The sequence below is a fragment of the Malaclemys terrapin genome, chromosome 4 (assembly GCF_027887155.1).
Source record: "Malaclemys terrapin pileata isolate rMalTer1 chromosome 4, rMalTer1.hap1, whole genome shotgun sequence".
NCBI classification, from domain to species: Eukaryota; Metazoa; Chordata; order Testudines; family Emydidae; genus Malaclemys; species Malaclemys terrapin.
In genome coordinates this window covers 126,757,667-126,777,254 of record NC_071508.1, presented here as the reverse complement: position 1 = coordinate 126,777,254, position 19,588 = coordinate 126,757,667, and the positions used below count along the sequence as shown (strand labels likewise).

Below are 19,588 nucleotides of genomic sequence, written 5' to 3'. Positions count from 1 at the left end.
AGTTAGTAAAACTCAGAAAACGAACAAAAATGCTTCCCAGCTCAGCACAGCCATGGGTTGAGAGTGCAAGAGTCATACAGTCATTCTTCTTTTCTTGGAATAGCTGTGTTTTTAGATCTCCCCTGCAAATCCTGTTGCCAGGGTCAGGATAGTGCATCACAATGATTACAATGATTTATTCGTGTTTTCACTTTAAAAATGTGGACTGCGAGTGTCTCAATTTATGACTAGAAGAAGCTGCTTGGTTCAGAAGTTAGTGCTTCATCATCTGTTGCTGTCTGTCTAGAGGTCTGGACCAAATCTTTGTTCCAATGAGATTAGGGCCATTATATGCTTAAATCCAGCAACAGAAGGAGTGCTTGTTAATGGTGAGCGTATTCTTTTAAAACTCTGTCCTTTGTAGTATACTAAACTTACCAGGAGTGATTAATTTATCATAGCGAGGCACTTTGCTTCTTGTCTCTTCTTCTTCCTCATCACCTTCAACTAAAATGAAAGTACAATATAATTAACACTGACACCTGAAGAAACCATATTACTAACGTTAATTAAAGAGGTGCTAGTAACATTACCTGTTTTTTATGTAGTACCAGTTCTTTATATGGTCAAATGACAGTAACTAATGAATCCTGACAGCACCATTTGAGATAGGTGGGTAAATAATTCAGAAAAAAAGTTTAGATACTTCTAAATAAGAAGCACAAATGAGGCTAGATCTTCATGATTCAGAAGAGTCAAAAGAGTTCTATTGTTTAAAATTAGCTTGGTGCATTCTCTCTCTCTCTCTCTGTATATTTTGCACATAGCTATGGTATATGAACATCTTCTGACACAGAGATTCTGCCAGCCACTGCAGGATTCTGCTATGAGACACACTTTGCTACTTCTCTGTGCAGGAGCAGCATGCACACCCACCATCTGCTGGCCAACTCCTGCTGCTGGCAAGAGAACATATACTAGCTGTTTTCGGGGGCTGAGGTGGACATATCTCCTAATGTGTAGACAATGCCTGCTTAGAGACATGGGGAAAGATCCTCAACTTGTGTAAATCACATATCTCCATTGACTTCAGTGATTTTCAGTTATGCTGATTTACATGAACTGAAGATCTGGGCTGCCCCATGAGCTGGACTCTTTTCTTACAGCAGTCCTGTGGAATTCTTACATAGGTGGAATAGGCTCCTATACTATTTCCCCCCAACCACTATACATTAGCTCAGCACACAGAAGGACTGAACACTCCATGTTTGTATATTTATTTATTCATTTATTTGCCAGGATGGATATTTTGAAAACACTGTCTTCCTTAACTAAAATGAAGTGATGTACAATCCTTTAATTGTAAGATTCTTGGGAAAGGGGCTGTTTTTATATTTGTGTTCTATACAGCAATCAGCACAGTGCTGGTGGTGAACATATAACAAATAATAATACTACGCATAGAATCACAGAACTGGAAGGGACCTCGAGAAGTCATCTATTCCAGTCCCCTGTACTCGTGGCATGACTAAGTATTATCTAGACCATTCCTGACAGGTGTTTGTCTAACCTGTTCTTAAAAATCTCCAATGATGGAGATTCCACAATCTCCCTAGGCAACTTATTCCAGTGCTTAATCACCCTGACAGTCAGGAAGTTCTTCCTAATGTCCAACCTAAACCGCCCTTCCTGCAATTTAAGCCCATTGCTTCTTGTCCTATCTTCAGAGGTTAAGAAAAACAATTTTTCTTCCTCCTCCTTGTAACAACCTTTTACATACTTGAAAACTATTATCATGTCCCCTCTCAGTCTTCTCTTTTCCAGACTAAACAAACCCATTTTTTTCAGTCTTCCCTCAGAGGTCATGTTTTCTAGACCTTTAATAATTTTTGTCGCTCTTCTCTGGACTCTCTCCAATTTGTCCACATTCTTCCTGAAATGTGGTGCTCAGAACTGGACACAATACTCCTGTTGAGGCCTAATCAGCACAGAATAGAGCGGAAGAATTATTTCTCGTGTCTTGCTTACAATACTCCTGTTAATACATCCCAGAAGGATGCTCACTTTTTTTGCAACAGCATCACACTGTTGACTCATATTTAGCTTGTGGTCAACTATGACCCCAGATCCCTTTCAACAGTACTGCTTCCTAGGCCAGGGGTCAGCAACCTTTGGCATGCAGTTCACCAGGGAAAGCACTCTGGCGGGCCAGGCTGGTTTGTTTACCCGCCGCGTCCGCATGTTCGGCCGATCGCGGCTCCCATTGGCCGCGGTCGGCTGTTCCAGGCCAATGGGGGCGGCGGGAAGCGGCACAGGCCGAGGGACGTGCTGGATAGACTTTACAAAATCTAGACAAGCCATTTACAACACAAACTTTACCTCTCTACAAAGGAAAAAGGACACTAAACTATCTAAACTGCTCCATGCCACAAGGAGCCACTACAGTAGTTCCCTTAACCCACCCAACAATATTGTTAATCTTTCCAGCTATACTCTTAGCCCAGCAGAAGAGTCTGTCTTATCTCAGGGCTTCTCCTTTTGTCCCTCCAGACTCACGAACATGATACAGTTCTGCGGTGACCTAGAATCCTACTTTCAACATCTCCAACTCAAAGAATAATTTCCAACATACCTCTGAACAGCATACTAACCCACAGAATCCTCCCTACCAGCACAACAAAAAAAAGGATTCTGCGTGGACTCCTCCGGATAGTCGAAACAACAGACTGGACTTCTACATAGAGTGCTTCCGTCAATGTGCAAAGGCTGAAATTGTGGAAAAGCAACATCACTTGCCCCATAACCTCAGCCGTGCAGAACATAACGCCATCTACAGCCTCAGAAACAACTCTGACATCATAATCAAAAAGGCTGACAAAGGAGGTGCTGTCGTCATCATGAATAAATTGGAATATGACCAAGAGGCTGCTAGACAGCTCTCTAACACCACATTCTACGGCCATTATCCTCTGATCCCACTGAGGATTACCTAAAAGAAACTACATCATCTGCTAAAAAAACTCCCTGACAAAGCACAGGAACAAATCTGTACAGACACATGCCTAGAACCCCGACCAGGGGTATTCTATTTGCTGCCCAAGATCCATAAACCTGAAAATCCTGGACGCCCCATCATCTCAGGCATTGGCACCCTAACATCAGGATTGTCTGGCCATGTGGACTCTCTCCTCAGGCCATATGCTACCAGCACTCCCAGCTATCTTTGAGCCACCACTGACTTCCTGAGGAAACTACAATCCATTGGTGATCTTCCAGAAAACACCATCCTGGCCACTATGGATGTAGAAGCCCTCTACACCAATATTCCACACAAAGATGGACTACAAGCTATCAGGAACAGTATCCCCGATAATGTCACAGCTAACCTGGTGGCTGAACTTCGTGACGTTGTCCTCACCCACAACTATTTCACATTTGGGGACAATATATACCTTCAAGTCAGCGGCACTGCTATGGGTACCCGCATGGCCCCACAGTATGCCAACATTTTCATGGCTGACTTAGAACAACTCTTCCTTAGCTCTCGTCCCCTAACGCCCCTACTCTACTTGCGCTACATTGATGACATCTTCATCATCTGGACCCATGGAAAAGAAGCCCTTGAGGAATTCCACCATGATTTCAATAATTTCCATCCCACCATCAACCTCAGCCTAGATCAATCCACACAAGCGGTCCATTTCCTGGACACTACTGTGCTAATAAGCGATGGTCACATAAATACCACCCTATACCGGAAACCTACTGACCGCTATACTTACCTACATGCCTCCAGCTTCCATCCAGGACACACCACACGATCTATTGTCTACAGCCAAGCTCTAAGATACAACCGAATTTGCTCCAATCCCTGAGACAGAGACAAGCACCTACAAGATCTCTATCAAGCATTCTTAAAACTACAATACCCACCTGCTGAAGTGAAAAAACAGATTGACAGAGCCAGACGAATACCCAGAAGTGACCTCCTACAAGACAGGCTCAACAAAGAAAATAAACAGAACACCACTAGCTGTCACCTTCAGCCCCCAACTAAAACCTCTCCAGTGCATCATCAAAGATCTACAACCTATCTTGAAAGATGATCCCTCACTCTCACAGATCTTGGGAGACAGACCTGTCCTCGCTTACAGACAACCCCCCAAGACAACCCCCCAACCTGAAGCAAATACTCACCAGCAACCACACATCACTGAACAAAAACACTGACCCAGGAACCTATTCTTGCAACAAAGCCCAATGCCAACTCTGCCCACATATCTATTCAAGTGATACCATCATAGGACCTAATCACATCAGCTATGCCATCAGGGGCTCATTCACCTGCACATCTACCAATGTGATATATGCCATCATGTGCCAGCAATGCCCCTCTGCCATGTACACTGGCCAAACCGAACAGTCTCTACGCAAAAGAATTAATGGACGCAAATCTGACATCAGGAATCATAACAGTCAAAAACCAGTAGGAGAACACTTTAACCTGTCTGGTCATTCAATGACAGACCTGTGGGTGGCAATTTTGCAACAAAAAAAGCTTCAAAAACAGACTCCAGCGAGACACTGCTGAGCTTGAATTGATACGCAAATTAGATACAATCAATTTAGGCTTAAATAGAGACTGGGAATGGCTGAGCCATTACAAACATTGAATCTATCTCCCCATGTAAGTACTCTCACACTTCTTATCAAACTGTCTGTACTGGGCTATCTTGATTATCACTTCAAAAGTCTTTTTTTTCCCTCTTACTTAATTGGCCTCTCAGAGTTGGTAAGACAACTCCCACCTTTTCATGCTCTCTGTATGTGTATATATATCTCCTCAATATATGTTCCATTCTATGCATCCGAAGAAGTGGGCTATAGCCCACGAAAGCTTATGCTCAAATAAATTTGTTAGTCTCTAAGATGCCACAAGTACTCCTGTTCTCTTTGGGAATGGTTTTCCAACCAGTTTTGCACCTACCTTATAATAGCTCCATCTAGATTGCATTTCCCTAGTTAGTTTATGAGACTGTCATGCGAGACAGTATCAAAAGCTTTACTAAAGTCAAGATATACCATGTCTACCACTTTCCTCCATCAACAAGGCTTGTTACCCTGTTAAATAAAGCTATCAAGTTGGTTTGACATGATTTGTTTTTGACAAATCTATGCTGACTGGTACTTATCACCTTATTATCTTCTAGATGTTTGCAAATTGATTGCTTAATTATTTGCTCCATTATCTTTCTGGGTATAGAAGTTAAGCTGACTGACTGGTCTGTAATTCCCTGGGTTGTCCTTATTTCCCTTTTTATAGATTGGCACTTTATTTGCCCTTTTCCAGTCTTCATACATACACAACAAATACAGCAGAACTCTGTAACTTACGATTAAATAGATCTTTTGCCTGGTCATAAGTCTTTGGAAACCCATCCAAAATATATCCTTGATTCTTGCAAGGCATAGACTTTAGCTTTTCTTTCATGAATTTAATCACATACTGATCCTCTAGATGACCTGAAAATTTAATATATGCATTCAAATAGAGTTAACCTATGTATAGTTTATGTGGAAGATGAACATCTGAAAGATTTTACTAACATTTTTATACACTTGTCAGAGAGTCTTTGAGTTAAGATCTTAGAATGCCTAACAATCTGCTTGGGATCACTATTTGATAATACTCAGAATCACCTATGGTAATATGTATTGATATGTTTCAGAGCCTTCAGAGTACCACAAAATTATCAGGTATAAAATGAAAGACTCCTTTCATAAAACTGTTTATGTCTGATGAGTTTAACTATTATCCCGAGATCAAAGGAGTTAAATAAATAAATAAATAAATAAATGAGACATAGTAGTATAACATACTGGTAACCGCCAGGGACTTGCAGTGTCTCTTGAAGCATCTAGAATTAATTTCTGAGTTTACTTGACAAAACAAAAAAACATTTAGAGAGAGGAATGTAGCAGAACAGTTAAGTTTGCAAAATGTTGGATTTTACTAAGGGTCTCAAACAGATTTACAAACACATATTCAATTTGTTATTAAAACACTTGGCAAAACCCATGTGAGACAGGTATTATGCTCACTCAGATGGGTAAACTGAGGCACAAAGTCGTTTTAGTGATTTAGCCCAGGTCATTGAATAAACGTTACAATAAAACCCCAATGTCCTGGGAATAAAACTCAGATTCTTACTTCTTCTGTAATCATGACTCCAACTCCCTCCCCTTCCCTTTGCTTCATTTTTAAAAAGTCTTAATTAAATATATATAAGCCACTGTAATCAAAATATTTTGATTGTAAAAGGTTTCATTGTTTTAACAATAAAGCAAAGCCACACAAGAGATGATGCAGCAGTGCTCATTAATGCACTCCTTGGGTGAGCTACAAGCATATGACTTTGCAGACAAAGCATGCATTAATTAGGCAAAAGGATGCATCATACAGTGCTTTTTCATGGGAAATCATTGCAGACCTCAGTAGTGTTAAGAAGCACAAGGCCAAAAGCACACAGGACTTTAGCCACGAATAATAATTAAAACACTTATATGGGACTTTTTCCATCCAGAGACCTTAAAGCATTTTACAAATATGGGTAAGCATTATTTACCCTGCACCAAAGGGGAGGGAGGGGAAACAAAGAACAAAAAGTTAATTGTTTTTTTTTTCAAGGTTAGTTGCAATCAAGAAACCCAGTAAGACCTGGCTAGCTTTTTATTTTAAGCGACATTAATTAGGCTCTCACATCTGAAAGGTAAGCATGATATAATTAATTAGAAAATATTTTCGCCAAGAATCTAGAGAGACTGAATATAGAGCTGTAAGTAAAATGTCAGTTTGTCGTGTCAAAAGGGCTGCGTAAAAATATAAATAGAAAACAATAAAAACATCAAGAAAGAATTTCTACTATTATAATAGCTTTCCAGTGTTTAAAAATGTATATGACTTTTAACAGGCACATTAGGTCAAATTCTGCCCCATTACTCTCATACAACCCCAATCATTTCAGTGGAATTGCACAAAGGTAAGTGAGGTTAAGGTTCATAATGCTGCAAAAGGGGGCATGACCCTTGCCTTCAATGGGAGCTATAAGGCCTAAAGGAACAGGCACAAATCAATTTCCTGATTTTTCATTTGTATAAAAGTTATATCTATTAACTAAAATCCAGGCTACCATTATCAATCCTTTCATGCCTTACCTCCATTCTGCTCCATGTTTTCTTTGACTCCATCTAAGAGTTCTTGTGCCTCTTCTATACTGTCCCCTTCTTCATCATCTTCTTCTCCCTCCTCATCCACCTCTTCAGTTTCCACTGTTTCTTTAGGAGCAATAATTTTCTCCTATATACCAAAAAAAAAAAAAAAAAAAAAAAAAAACAAGGTTCAAAAATAGTTTGGCTAAATTCTGCCTTTGGTATTAGACAGGTATAATTAAGGACAACATTTGGGCCACTGCATCTTAGTATCAGCCTAGTAGCTGAAAGCCTGTGCTGTCACACAGGTGTAATTCATAAAGTTATGTATGTAAAAAAGCCAATAATGGGTCAGAATTTAACAGGTAGATGGTAACAGACCATGAATCCCAATGGTGATTGAACCTGGTGATATTTTAAACCAAAAGCGCTCTCAACCATTCTTGTAGCTTTTTCTACTGATTCAACAGACATTCTAGGCTTAAGAGTGATGTTTGGGGTTACTGTGTGTGCTGATTGTGTTGTGTGGCTGATGTGTTGATTTGTGTGTGGGGAGTGTTGTGTGGATTTGTGTGGGTGGCAAATGAGGGGAATGTGCTACAGTGACAGTCTATGTGTATTTGGGGTTTTGTGTATGCTGGTTGTGTTGTGGAGGGGAGGCTGTGTTGTGTGTAGGGGGAGTTGTGCAGATTCCTTCATACAACCATTGACATTTTTGCATGCAAATAACTGTAGACTAAGAGTGGTGATTGGGCTGATATCACAATGGTCTAGGACCCTTGGCATGGCATAGATACATTCCTTACTATAGGTGCACACAGTACAGGTGTAACTCAAAGTCAAAATGGCTGAGAACTTAAAAATTAGATGGTAACAGGCTCCAAATCCTAGTGATGATTGAACCTGGTGATATTCTGAATAAAAAGAGCTTTCAACTGTACTTTTCTAGCTTCACAGTGACTCAGACATTCTAGGAGTGACACACATAAGACACACAGAGTGACAATCCTGGAATCTTATTATATAGATATGCAGCTGATCTAAGGCCCTAAGCTGTGTGGTGGTGAGCCATCTTCACTAATTACAATCAGTTAAAATAAGGAGTGCTCAGTACTCAGCATGTCACAAGATCATGCCTTTACAGCCTAGGTTAAATCAAATATGTTTTGGCTTTTGCAGATACTGAAGAATGGAAAAGGCAGGGATTAGTTTCAACAGCCACAGTTGGGCATCTACAATGGAGTTAGGATATTTTTAATTCCTCATTGCAGTCTACTAGAAGAAGGTTATTTCCTATGGTCATTCTTCAACTTCTAAATCACAGTTTTCTAACTAATTCTTAAATGATTTCAAACATTTTACATTTTAAGACTATGAAAACCAAAATAATAAATCCTAAAGAAGAGTTACCCACGTACCAGATTTTCTATTGCTTCAGAAATTACATCCTTTATTTTAATGTGATGTAGCTTGTAGTGTTTGCAGAGTTCTTCAGCAATGGTAGATTTCCCAATTGCAGGAGGACCAAGAACACAAATTTTGACTGGCTGAAAGAAAACGAAGATAAAAAGGAATTAAGCAAAGAGTGTGATTTTTGTTTTAAATGACTGGTCTTTCCCCTACGACCAGTAGAAAATATATGAACAAACAAATTAACATAAAATTGGATACCTATTTTAGATGAACTTTCAGTGTATAAATTCTGCCCTTGGATGTCCTCCTATTTCTGGAGCTCAGTATCTCCTACAATTCTTGACATCTGGGCAGCTCACAGAGATGGATCAGAGTTTTGGAGCCACATGGTCTGGCCATGCTCCCTCAGCTCCTGCTTTCCTCCAGTTTCTCTGACTCTGAGATGTGTGGAGAGCGGTTTTTAAAGCTCCCACCAGGGGCGGCTCCAGTCACCAGCGCACCAAGCGCGACCTGGGGCAGCAAGCCGTGGAGCGTGGCCTGCCGGTCACTGTGAGGGGGCAGTCAGGCTGCCTTCAGTGGCATGCCTGCGGGAGGTCTGCCGGTCCCGTGGCTTCAGCGGCAATTCGGTGGCGGGTATGCCGAAGGCGCGGGACCGGCGGACCTCCCGCAGGCATGCCGCCGAGTCTGCATTACCAGCAGACCTCCCGCAGGCATGCTGCCGAAAGCTGCCTGACTGCCATGCTTGGGGCGGCAAAATACATAGAGCCGCCCCTAGCTCCCACATTGACATCTGCCTACAGTTTGGGGGGGTTTTTTGGGGGGGAGCGGGGAAGAGTGTCAAAATTTGGGGTAAGAAGCAATCATCCTCCCTTCTCCCGTTGGCCAGTTTTTTAGCCGGGTGTTGGAACCCCCTGGAGCCTGAGCTGCAGTGCATCCTGCCAGCTCCTCTGCACCTTCTGGATATGGCAAAGCACCCTAGAAAGCACCAAATGAAATCCAAATGGTGCTCCATCTGTGAGACTGCCTTCCCAGGCTCAGCAGACAGTGATGTGTGCCCAGCCTGCACTCAGCCTTCTGTCCCCAATTCTGTTAGGTCCCAGTGCTATGAGTCAGGCAGGCATGTGGTATCCCCTAGCCACCAGAGCAACTGTGACTCTAACATGGCAAAAATGGACCAAGAATCTATAGGCAGAGCAGGGATAGGCTCCAAGAATGAGGAGGGCCCAGTGACCCAACTCAGGGGGTAATTCCCAGTGGGCCCCTGGAGAAAAGAGAGAGCAGATTTACAGGTCACAAATCCCCCCACTCCCCACCTCCTGGCAAGTTCTAAAATGGATCCTGAACACTCTGGAAAAAGAAACAGGGATCATAAGCAGGGTGACCATATTTCCCTATGCTGAATACGGGACATATGGTAAAATTACTCGTATTCAAGTGAGTTCAGCGGCAATCAATAGTACAAACATTCAAATTAACATCAAGTTGACTGAGCCCCTGTTAAAAAGAAATACTGGGTAGCTGGATTCTTTTTATTTACATTCTTATCTTTAAGGCTTTAGGGTTCACACAGGGAGGAGTTACACACACACACACACTCCTACCACCCCCACACACACCTGGGGAGGCGTGACACACACGCACTCCCATTCATCTCTCTCACATGGGGTGGGGGATTTGACCAACCAACCCGACCCTCCTTGCCCGGCACTCTCCGTCCTCTATGCCTGGCTGAGTCCCTGGGACTGACCCACCCCTGCTGGTACTTGGCACCACATCTTCTTGAGGCAACACATGGGGTGTGTGCACACATGGTCACATGCCCCCCATCCCCAGATTTCTGCCACCAGGGTTCACACCAGAATGTGGCAAGCAGCAGCCTTCCAGCTGCAAGGGAGAGGTTGTGGTGGCGGGGGTCCGTGTCTTTGCAGAGCTCATCTCCCCTTCACCCCACCACTCCCATGTGGCTGGAAGCAGCTTGTCCCTTCCTGCCCGCACAGTGTCAAAAGGCAGCTAACACCTCCAGGCTGCTGCTGGCCACTGACATAACGCAGTCACCTCCTGTCCCCTGGCTACAGCGCAGGCAGGAAGGGGTTAAGCCCTAAGGATGCATTGTGCACCAGGGCTTAGGGAACCTGAGGGCAGGGGCTTCAGCGAACCCAGGGAAGGAGGGGTGGATGAAGAGGGTGCTAAGCCCCTACCCGGGGGGCTGCTGTGGAGCCTGCAGGTTCAGGGCGTGAACACGCTGGAAATCGCTTCCCCTCTGCCACTCCAGAGCATAGCTGAGGGGCAGAGTGGCTTCCCCACGCCAGCCACGTGTGGGGCTTTGGCATATGCAGAGCTTGGCTCTTCCTGGCCTGCGCCTCAGGCCGGAGGGTCTTGGGATTTCCCGGGGCATCAGCCCAGCCAGAGGCAGTGGAGGAAGGAAGGAGCCTGCTGGCCAAGCTTTTGGTGAGAGCTCAGTGCTCTGACCAGGAGCTGGTTTTCTGCACAGCTCTTGGAGCAGGACACGCCCTGCTACGGGGGGATATGGAGGAGCAGCAGGGCTGGGGGGGACGAAGGGGCAAAGCAAGGAGAGGACGGGGAGGGGAGCACGGAGGGGCCGATGGGTGGGCAGCAGAGGCAACATGTAACCGTCCGCCACATGTAACTGGAACTATACTGGCAAAAGAATTCCTTTAGTCAATATAGCATATGTTACGTTGGGAGATGATTTACCTATACTGATGAAAGATCTCCTTATGCAGATATACACTGCATCTCCACTAAGGGTCTCTGCTGATATAGCTATATCAATGTAGCCACGTTGGCAAAGCCTTTCTCGTGTAGACTAGCCTTAAAATCAAAACACCTGAGTAAACAGATGTTTCTTATTTCATGCCAAAAGTCACCATATTATTGTATATCCCATGAGAGAGCTAATTCCAGAGCCACAGCCCTCTGCTGATTTCACCTGCAGGATTTCAGTTCTAGGGACAACAGGAAAAGTATTTCTTCTGCTTAGTTCTTCGGTCCTTCTTTCAGTTTTAGTTCCCAAATATATTGTATTTGTCAGTTTATTTTGCATCTCTTAACAGCATTGCAAATATTGTCACTTAATGTATATTTATACACTCCTCTTAGAAAAATATCAGAGCATTTCAAAACAGCATCCAGGAAATAATTACCAGTAATCCCCGACTTTGCTTGTATTCTTTGAGGACTTGCCCAATATTCTCCACCAGTCCTGTCTGAGCAACCCACTTAATGTTGAAGTTCTCCTTCAAGAATACAGCTTCCATTCGCAGGTTCACAAGTAACATATCCAAATGTGTTTGCTAAAGGAGCAAAAGTATATTTAATTGCACAGAGAGTTCCCTGTTTGATATTAAAGGGACACTGCCAAGTAGCCTAACCCCAAGATGTAGGTCTTATTTAAAAAAAAAAAAATTGGAGGGGGTAGGGGGTGCTGCTTTACAAAACCAAAAATTAATATTTTCAAGATTATTTAACAATTTAAATGAAAACAGGTTTTATTTTTTATTTAAATATTCCCATGAAGTATTGGAAATCCAGTCACTATACCACTGGCTTATGATCATGCATGGAAACCAGAAAGTGGAACTTTCATTTTCTAAGCAGAGTGAAGGGCAAAAAGTAAACAAAGGGCCCTAATCCAAAGTGCTCTGAAGTCAATGGAATGACTCCCATTGACTTTCATGGGCTATGATTCAGGCCTAAAGACAATAATTGAATTTTAAAATTTATTTTAGTTTTAATAATCTAGTTTGTTATTAATGACAAAGAGTTAAGGAAACAATTATGATTTTTATCTTGATAGTCTCTCTCCCAGACCTAACTCCATACTGCAAAGACTACCATCTGTGGGCATTTTGTTACTGTAACCAATGAAGCGGCAGTCATTAATTCCATCTCTCTTAACTCCTGAATCTATTCTAATTCATAGATTTTAAGGCTAGAAGGACCTGTATAACACAGACCATATTCACCCAATTATTCGTACACTGAAATATTAAAGGGACACATTCTAAAGTGCCTTTGACAATTCATACCTTGTTTACTCCAAGCTGCTTGCAAGAATACAGAAACAATTCACATCTGCCACATCTTATTGACTAATCAGAATAAACATTTTTGTAGCTCTTTACATCTATTTACATCTTATTTCCTCTGTAAAGGCTCAATTCTGTGCAGGCCTCCTGTGAGGTGCTCAGCATCCTCAACTCACATCAACTCCAATACGTCACTGGAGAGCCTCAGGATCAGGCTCTACATACTAGCAAAATATTCCTCATAATTCTCTATTATGTGGTTTATAACCTGCTTTTTCATTTACTTTATTTATCTAAATATAGTTTATGCACTTTTGTTGACATTTTTGGTGTCATATATTTGTGATGATGTAAACAATAAGAAAAAAGTACATTGCATGGTATTTCTATTTTCATCTCACATCCCTTCCTTAAAGAAGATATTCAAAAAAGGAAACAAAATACTAACCATTAAGTCTTTGCTTAAGAAAGCGTTTTCTCTTGGAATCTTTTGGATTTTTCCTGGTCCAACATTTTTGCTAATGCACTGTCAGAAAACAATATTGTACATTAAATTGGGTTCTCATCTAATCCATACTTTTGAGTTGCACAGCAATCTGAAGAACACGTGTGTACTAGTTCAAGTTTAGAGACAGGGTAGAATACCTCTGCTGGGCTGTATACTAAAAAAGGAGTGTTGCAAGCTTTCTATTTTATGGACCACGACATAAAGCCAAGAGCCAATCATGGACCTGCTTTCTTTCCCAACACTCCCACTACATGATTCTCAAAATATTTCATTCTGCAGACCACCACCAAAGGCTCTGCAGTCCATGGATTACCATCTGAGAATCTCTGTTCCAGTATGTTCAATTTTCAGTGACAGTAGGCAAATAAATTGCCAATTACTTCGAAAGCACTTTTAAATAATAGAGAGTTAAAATCACCAGATTGCTACTTCACAGCAGCTTCCAGGTTATTTTGCTGGATTTTGCTTCAAGGCATGTGATTAAACAAAGGAACAAACTATATTCCTACAATTCCAGGGAAAAAAGAATTTCAAAAAGACACTGCCTAATTACAGTATATATGAACTGGATGAAAACATAAGGTCTAATCCATCAGCCCTTTATCACAGGCAAAATCCCTTTTGAAACTAATAATTTTGCCTGAAAATGGACTGCAGGACTGGGCCCACATTTTGCATTTCGTTTAAAATGGATTTCAAGACTAGTTTTTATAAAATTGTTGTGCAGAATAATTCACGGAAGATTCAGGGACTTTTGACAGAGTGAGGACTAAGGATTTACAAGACTAAAAAGATACCTAGACAAAGAAACAAAATATTAAGCTGTTTTACCTTAACTATGGCCTGAAGAGTATGTATAGATTCATCCACTGCCACAATGTAGTGGGTCCTTGGCCTATGGTCAGCTATATTTTGTAACACCCTGCAATATAGCAAATGCAATCAATGTCCATTAGTGGAAGGAAAAATATTGTGTCTTTAACATGAAATATAATATAGAAGCAACCCCAAGGCAAAGGTATGAGGAAACTCTGAAGGTGAACATTCCAAAGCATGCTATTTTCATGTTGATTTTTATTCATAAGATAATATAATTAGATATCTCAGTTTGGCCAAGACACTTCAGAAATATGGAGCAATGTCTCTAGAAAATATACACCAAGCTGCTACTTGTCCTTTCTATTCTGGTTTCAAAAACTGTGGTGCAGTTTCATGTTGGTTCCATTTGGTTTATGGTACTATGTTCTGGACATGGTACTTCTAGGAATTTCTTGAAAGCATGGCCTCAATGTGACTGTAAGTTATTACTTCCAGAAGGCCTATTTCTTTTTTTTTTTTTTTTTTTTTTTTAATATGGAGATATACCTATCTCATAGAACTGGAAGGGACCTTGAAAGGTCATCGAGTCCAGCCCCCTGCCTTCACTAGCAGGACCAAGTATTGATTTTGCCCCAGATCCCTAAATGGCCCCCTCAAGGATTGAGCTCACAACCCTGGGTTTAGCAGGCCAATGCTCAAACCACTGAGCTATCCCTCCCCCCGATATATCCCTCCCTTCCAATATATCATGTTGGAAATATTTAAATCTCCATTTGCCTGAAAATGATGTGCCAAAGTCAACTGTAGTCCATTTTAAAAAATTAAAATAAAAAAAAAAATGGTAGCAGCTGTCTGAAATCTCCACTGGTAGGTATGGTTTTGATATATATATGGATACTAAGCATTTCCAGGGATGGCCATCCCTAAAAAGCATACTTACGCTGCTAAATCAACAACATGAATGGTTGGAAGAAAATTGTTTCCATCACCAAAAACTGGTATTGCAGGAGTCTCACCAAGCCAAGCTGTCTGAAAATAAATACAAATGAAGCAGGAGAGTTATATTTAATTAGAGTTGCAAAAAGGAACATATGTACGGTTGGTGAAACTAGGTACATCCTGGATTTTAATGTTCAGTTTCTTGTATGTGAGTATGAGCCGCAGCTGAGTAATCAATTCTGCGAGCTGCTGATTGCCAGCCTACAAAGAGCCTACAAAGGTAGTGGCATTTTTGACAGAACTGCTCAGTTTGGGGAAAGCTTTATTATTATTATTTTATATCCCAAAGGATATAAAATGAAAACAGAAATGAAGAAAGCTTTGGGGGGAAAAAAAAAATCACACTATACTGAACAAAACATTGTTTACCTAATCCCCAACAGGCATCCTGCACACTCCATTGAGGCTCCATGATAGATATGCTCTTACCAACATAGGATATACTGGGATAGAGTTCAAAAACTGTGAATGACTGAATATGTTTTAAACTAAAAGGGGCTGCACACTCCGATGGATGTAGTGTGGACATGGCCACATTTATGACTCAATGTGGCCATGTCCACACTACAGATCCTATGCTGGCATAGCTGTATTTATAGGCTGGGCAGAATTTGATTTTTTTAAATATATAATTTCAAGGAATAATATCAGTGTTTATTTTAAGCATTTTTTCTTTTGCTATCGATTGAAATAGTCACAGTTGCGGGAAATTAGAGGGTGGGGTCAGACAATTATTTAATGGCAGTCTCTAATAAGTTCTCAAGCAGCAACTTAATTTCCTTTTTTACAGGGTTACTGGCCTAGTGGTTGGGGGAAGCTGTAGAACTGACATATCTTGATTTTAAGGCTTTTGACACAGTCCCACATGACAATCTCATAAGCAAACAAGGGAGATGTGGTCCAGATGGAATTACAATAAGGTGGGTGTATAACTGATTGAAAGACCATACTCAAAGAGTAATTATCAATGGTTCACTGTCAAACTGGGAGGGTGTATCTAGTGAGGTCCTACAGGGGTCTATCCTGCATCTGATGCTATTCAATATTTTAATTAATGACTTTGATAATGGAGTGTAGAGTACACATATAAAAGTTGCAGGTGACACCAAGCTGGGTGGGTTGCTGACCCTTTTTAGGACATGATTAGAATTCAGAAAGACCTTGACAAATTAGAGAACTGGTCTGAAATCAACAAGATGAAATTCAATAAAGACAAGTGTAAAGTACTCCACTTAGGAAGGAAAAATCAACTGTACAAATACAAAACGGGGAATAACTGGCTAGGTAGTAGTACCGCTCAAAAGAATCAGGGGGCTATAGTGGATCACGAATTGAATATGAGCCAACAATGTGATTCAGTTGCAAAAGAAGCTAATATTCTGGGATAACAGGAGCATTGTATGTAAGATACTAGAAGTAATTGTCCTGCTGTATTTGGCACTGATGAGGCCTCAGCTGGGTCTGGGTTTGGGTACCACACTTTCAGAAAGATGTGGACAAATTAGAGAGAGTTCAAAGGAGGGCAACAAAAATGAAAAAGGTTTAGAAAAACTGACCTGTGTGGAAAGATTAAAAGAACTGGGTATATTAGTTTTGAGAAAAGAAGACTGAGGCTGGACCTGAAAAACAGTCTTCAAATATGTTAAGGGGTTTTATAAAGAGGATGCTAGTCAGATGTTCTCCATGTCCATTGAAGGTCGGACAAGAAGTAATGGGCTTAATCTGCAGGAGGTGAGATTTGAGTTAGTTGTTAAGAAAAACTTTCTAACTATAAGGATAGTTAAATACTGGAATAGGCTTCAAGGGAGGCTGTGGAATCTGTCAGAGAAAAACAGAGTTCTCACTCTCAGGTTGGGTGCAGCAAGTCAGATACTTTATTATCTCTAGCAATTGCGTGGAGGGAGAGAGCTAAACAGATTTCTCTCCAGGTAAACAATTACAGCAAACATTTATACCTTTTGTTACATACAATAATGGGCAACAGCTGCATTTTGTTTATACATGCACCTCTACCTCGATATAACGCTGTCCTCGGGAGTCAAAAAATCTTACTGTGTTATAGGTGAAACCACGTTATATCGAACTTGCTTTGATCCATCGGAGTGTGCAGCCCCGGCTCCCCGGAGCACTGCTTTACCGCGTTATATCCAAATTTGTGTTATATCGGGTCACGTTATATGAGGGTAGAGATGTACATCCTCCTGATATCTTATTTTCCTCAACAATTTAGACTATAGTCTGCATTCCATACTTATCTAACACAAGGTCACAACTTCTCATACAGTTCTTTCCCACTCGCCTCACACAATCCTCGCTTCTACAAATCTCGTGTTATTAGGGTTACAGCTAGCCTGACTCTTGCTCACACAAGGGGACTGTTTGAATATGAAATCCCCTTCAAATCCCTGTCAGTTCTTTCTCTACTTCCACAAATCCTAGTCCATGGAGGTTTTTAAGAACAGTTTAGAAAAACACCTCTCAGGGATGGCCTTGATTTACTTGGTCCTGCCTCAGCACAGGGGGCTGGACTAGATAACCTCTCAAGGTCCCTTCTAGACTTAAATTTCTATGATTCCGTATTGGCGTAGCTATGCCAGTATAGACCCCCAGTGTAGACACAGCATGAACTGTCAGAATGAACAGTTCTTCCGGCATAGTAATACCATCTCCACAAACAACATTAGCTATGACAACAGAAGTACTTTTCTGTCGGTATAGTTGTCTCTCTAATGGGGGGTTTTGCCAAAATAACTATGTTAACTAGTGTATGTATTTTTTTCACACTCCTAGTCAAAACAGTTATGCTGGTATAACTTTTAAGTGCAGACTCTGGGAATGGACTTCAAGAGGCATTGGAACAGGTCCTCTGCCTTGTTAGTAGAGATATTCAGAGTACAGTAATACTGCTGTTATTAAAATCCTTTTCAATTTACCTTTAAGAACTGTGCAATATTAAACTAAACTTCACCAAAATTGAAAAAGTCTACCTTAAAAAAGTAGTGAAATATTCCTTCTTCAGCTCCATACTGAAGTCCTGAAGCAACAACATAGGTTGAAAATTTGTTTTTGTTCTGTGGAGTAAAACAGGAAAGTTTTAAAAAACACTATGAACAGTGTTATAAATTAAATTTTGTTGACTTACCGTGAAATTGCACTTGAATTCTATATATGGAATAGTTCACTTACATCACTTCAACATGGAAGTGAGATGAATTCCTACATAACTACTAATGGGGTAATAGGCCTTTTGCTAATACTGCCAGCAGAAACCAATAGTGAAACTAACAAGCAGGCTAGGAACTATCATTCCCCAAAGTATCCTGAATCCAAGTGAGATTCATCAAGAAAGACAGACCACTGGTGCCAGTGGGGCTAATTAAATCTGCATGAAAATGATTTAAGTGCAGCTCTTCTTTTGGATACAGAGGATGAGGAGAGAGGGGAATTAAGTATCTTATCAACATGTTATATCCACTTTTTTCAGAGAACTTCTTTCAAGAGACTAAATTGTTACATTCCCATCCAGCATCTTTCATGACCTGAAAAATCAAAAGCAATTCTACTAAAAGTGGTAACATGGACAAATTGCTAAGGATGAATACAAAATAATAGTGCAAAGTATGCAGGGACAAAATCTGAAAGGCTAAAGCACAAAATGAGTTACACATCACAAGGAACATTAAAGGAAATAGGTTCTATAAATACATTAGGAGCAAGAGACAGATGAAGGTTCTCTTAACAGCGAGGACTTTCAAGTGTTTCCTTTAAACTAAGATAAATTTTAAAAATTTCCAGGGGAAACAAAATTCATCTTCATGCTGTGAATATCCTAGACATCCTATCTATGTGACTCTATAAAATAGCCTGCAATCATTACTAATGGAATAGAAGCAGAAGTGACAGTCTATTTTTTTCACTATGAGGATAATGGATCTCTTGAAAACACATTTCAGAAACATATAACTAAGACCACTGTCAGTCAATCTTTAATTTTATAGACAAAATACTACATAAAGGGAACCTGATTTACATATTTAAATAATTAAAAGTTTACAATAACAAACAGGAAATATTTCTCAGATCAGTTGACTCTAATAGCTTTTTAATAATCACTGGAATAAAAAGATAAGAATCAGGGGAGATTAAAGACGAAATATTTACCGTAGACCATTGAAATATGGGCTAATGGACCTTTGAAAGGATTTAGGACTTCTAAAAGTATCTTTTTAGTGCCATAAGTCATATGCATGAGAATGTATTACCCACGATTGTGACTATAAAATTCGTATTAACATTTTACATCAAGCTATAATCTTGCAATGTAGGTCTGTTGGAACATATATATCTATATAGATATAGATATATATAGTGACGGACTCAAACCAGAAGGAGAAAAGAGAGCGGGAGAAGGCAGGTGTATCAGCCTCAGGATGAGCAGGTTTCTGTTCCCTGGATAGCCAAAAAGGGGCTGTTCCAGGCTACTTGGGACACCTGGTGCCAATTAATCTGTTAAGGCCATTAGGCTAATGGAGACAGCTGGAACCAATCAAGGTCCCATTCATACTGCTTAAAAGCTCTCCTTCCAGTTCCCACACGTGAGCCCCAGTGAAAG

General features: G+C 40.8%; 1 protein-coding gene across 4 annotated transcripts in view; it reads right to left on the bottom strand.

Annotated features, from left to right (window-relative positions):
* The window catches only part of AK7 (adenylate kinase 7), a 53,211-nt gene that overhangs the window by 18,462 nt on the left and 15,161 nt on the right, over positions 1 to 19,588 (bottom strand). For all 4 annotated transcript variants that reach the window (XM_054028445.1, XM_054028444.1, XM_054028446.1 and 1 more), the window contains exons 6-14: positions 17,964 to 18,047; positions 14,918 to 15,006; positions 13,990 to 14,080; positions 13,099 to 13,176; positions 11,766 to 11,915; positions 8,607 to 8,735; positions 7,195 to 7,336; positions 5,374 to 5,502; positions 418 to 486 (exon numbers count right to left, since the gene is read on the bottom strand). In XM_054028445.1, the coding sequence (XP_053884420.1) occupies positions 418 to 486; positions 5,374 to 5,502; positions 7,195 to 7,336; positions 8,607 to 8,735; positions 11,766 to 11,915; positions 13,099 to 13,176; positions 13,990 to 14,080; positions 14,918 to 15,006; positions 17,964 to 18,047 (961 nt within the window). The remainder of the gene's footprint in view (positions 1 to 417; positions 487 to 5,373; positions 5,503 to 7,194; positions 7,337 to 8,606; positions 8,736 to 11,765; positions 11,916 to 13,098; positions 13,177 to 13,989; positions 14,081 to 14,917; positions 15,007 to 17,963; positions 18,048 to 19,588) is intronic.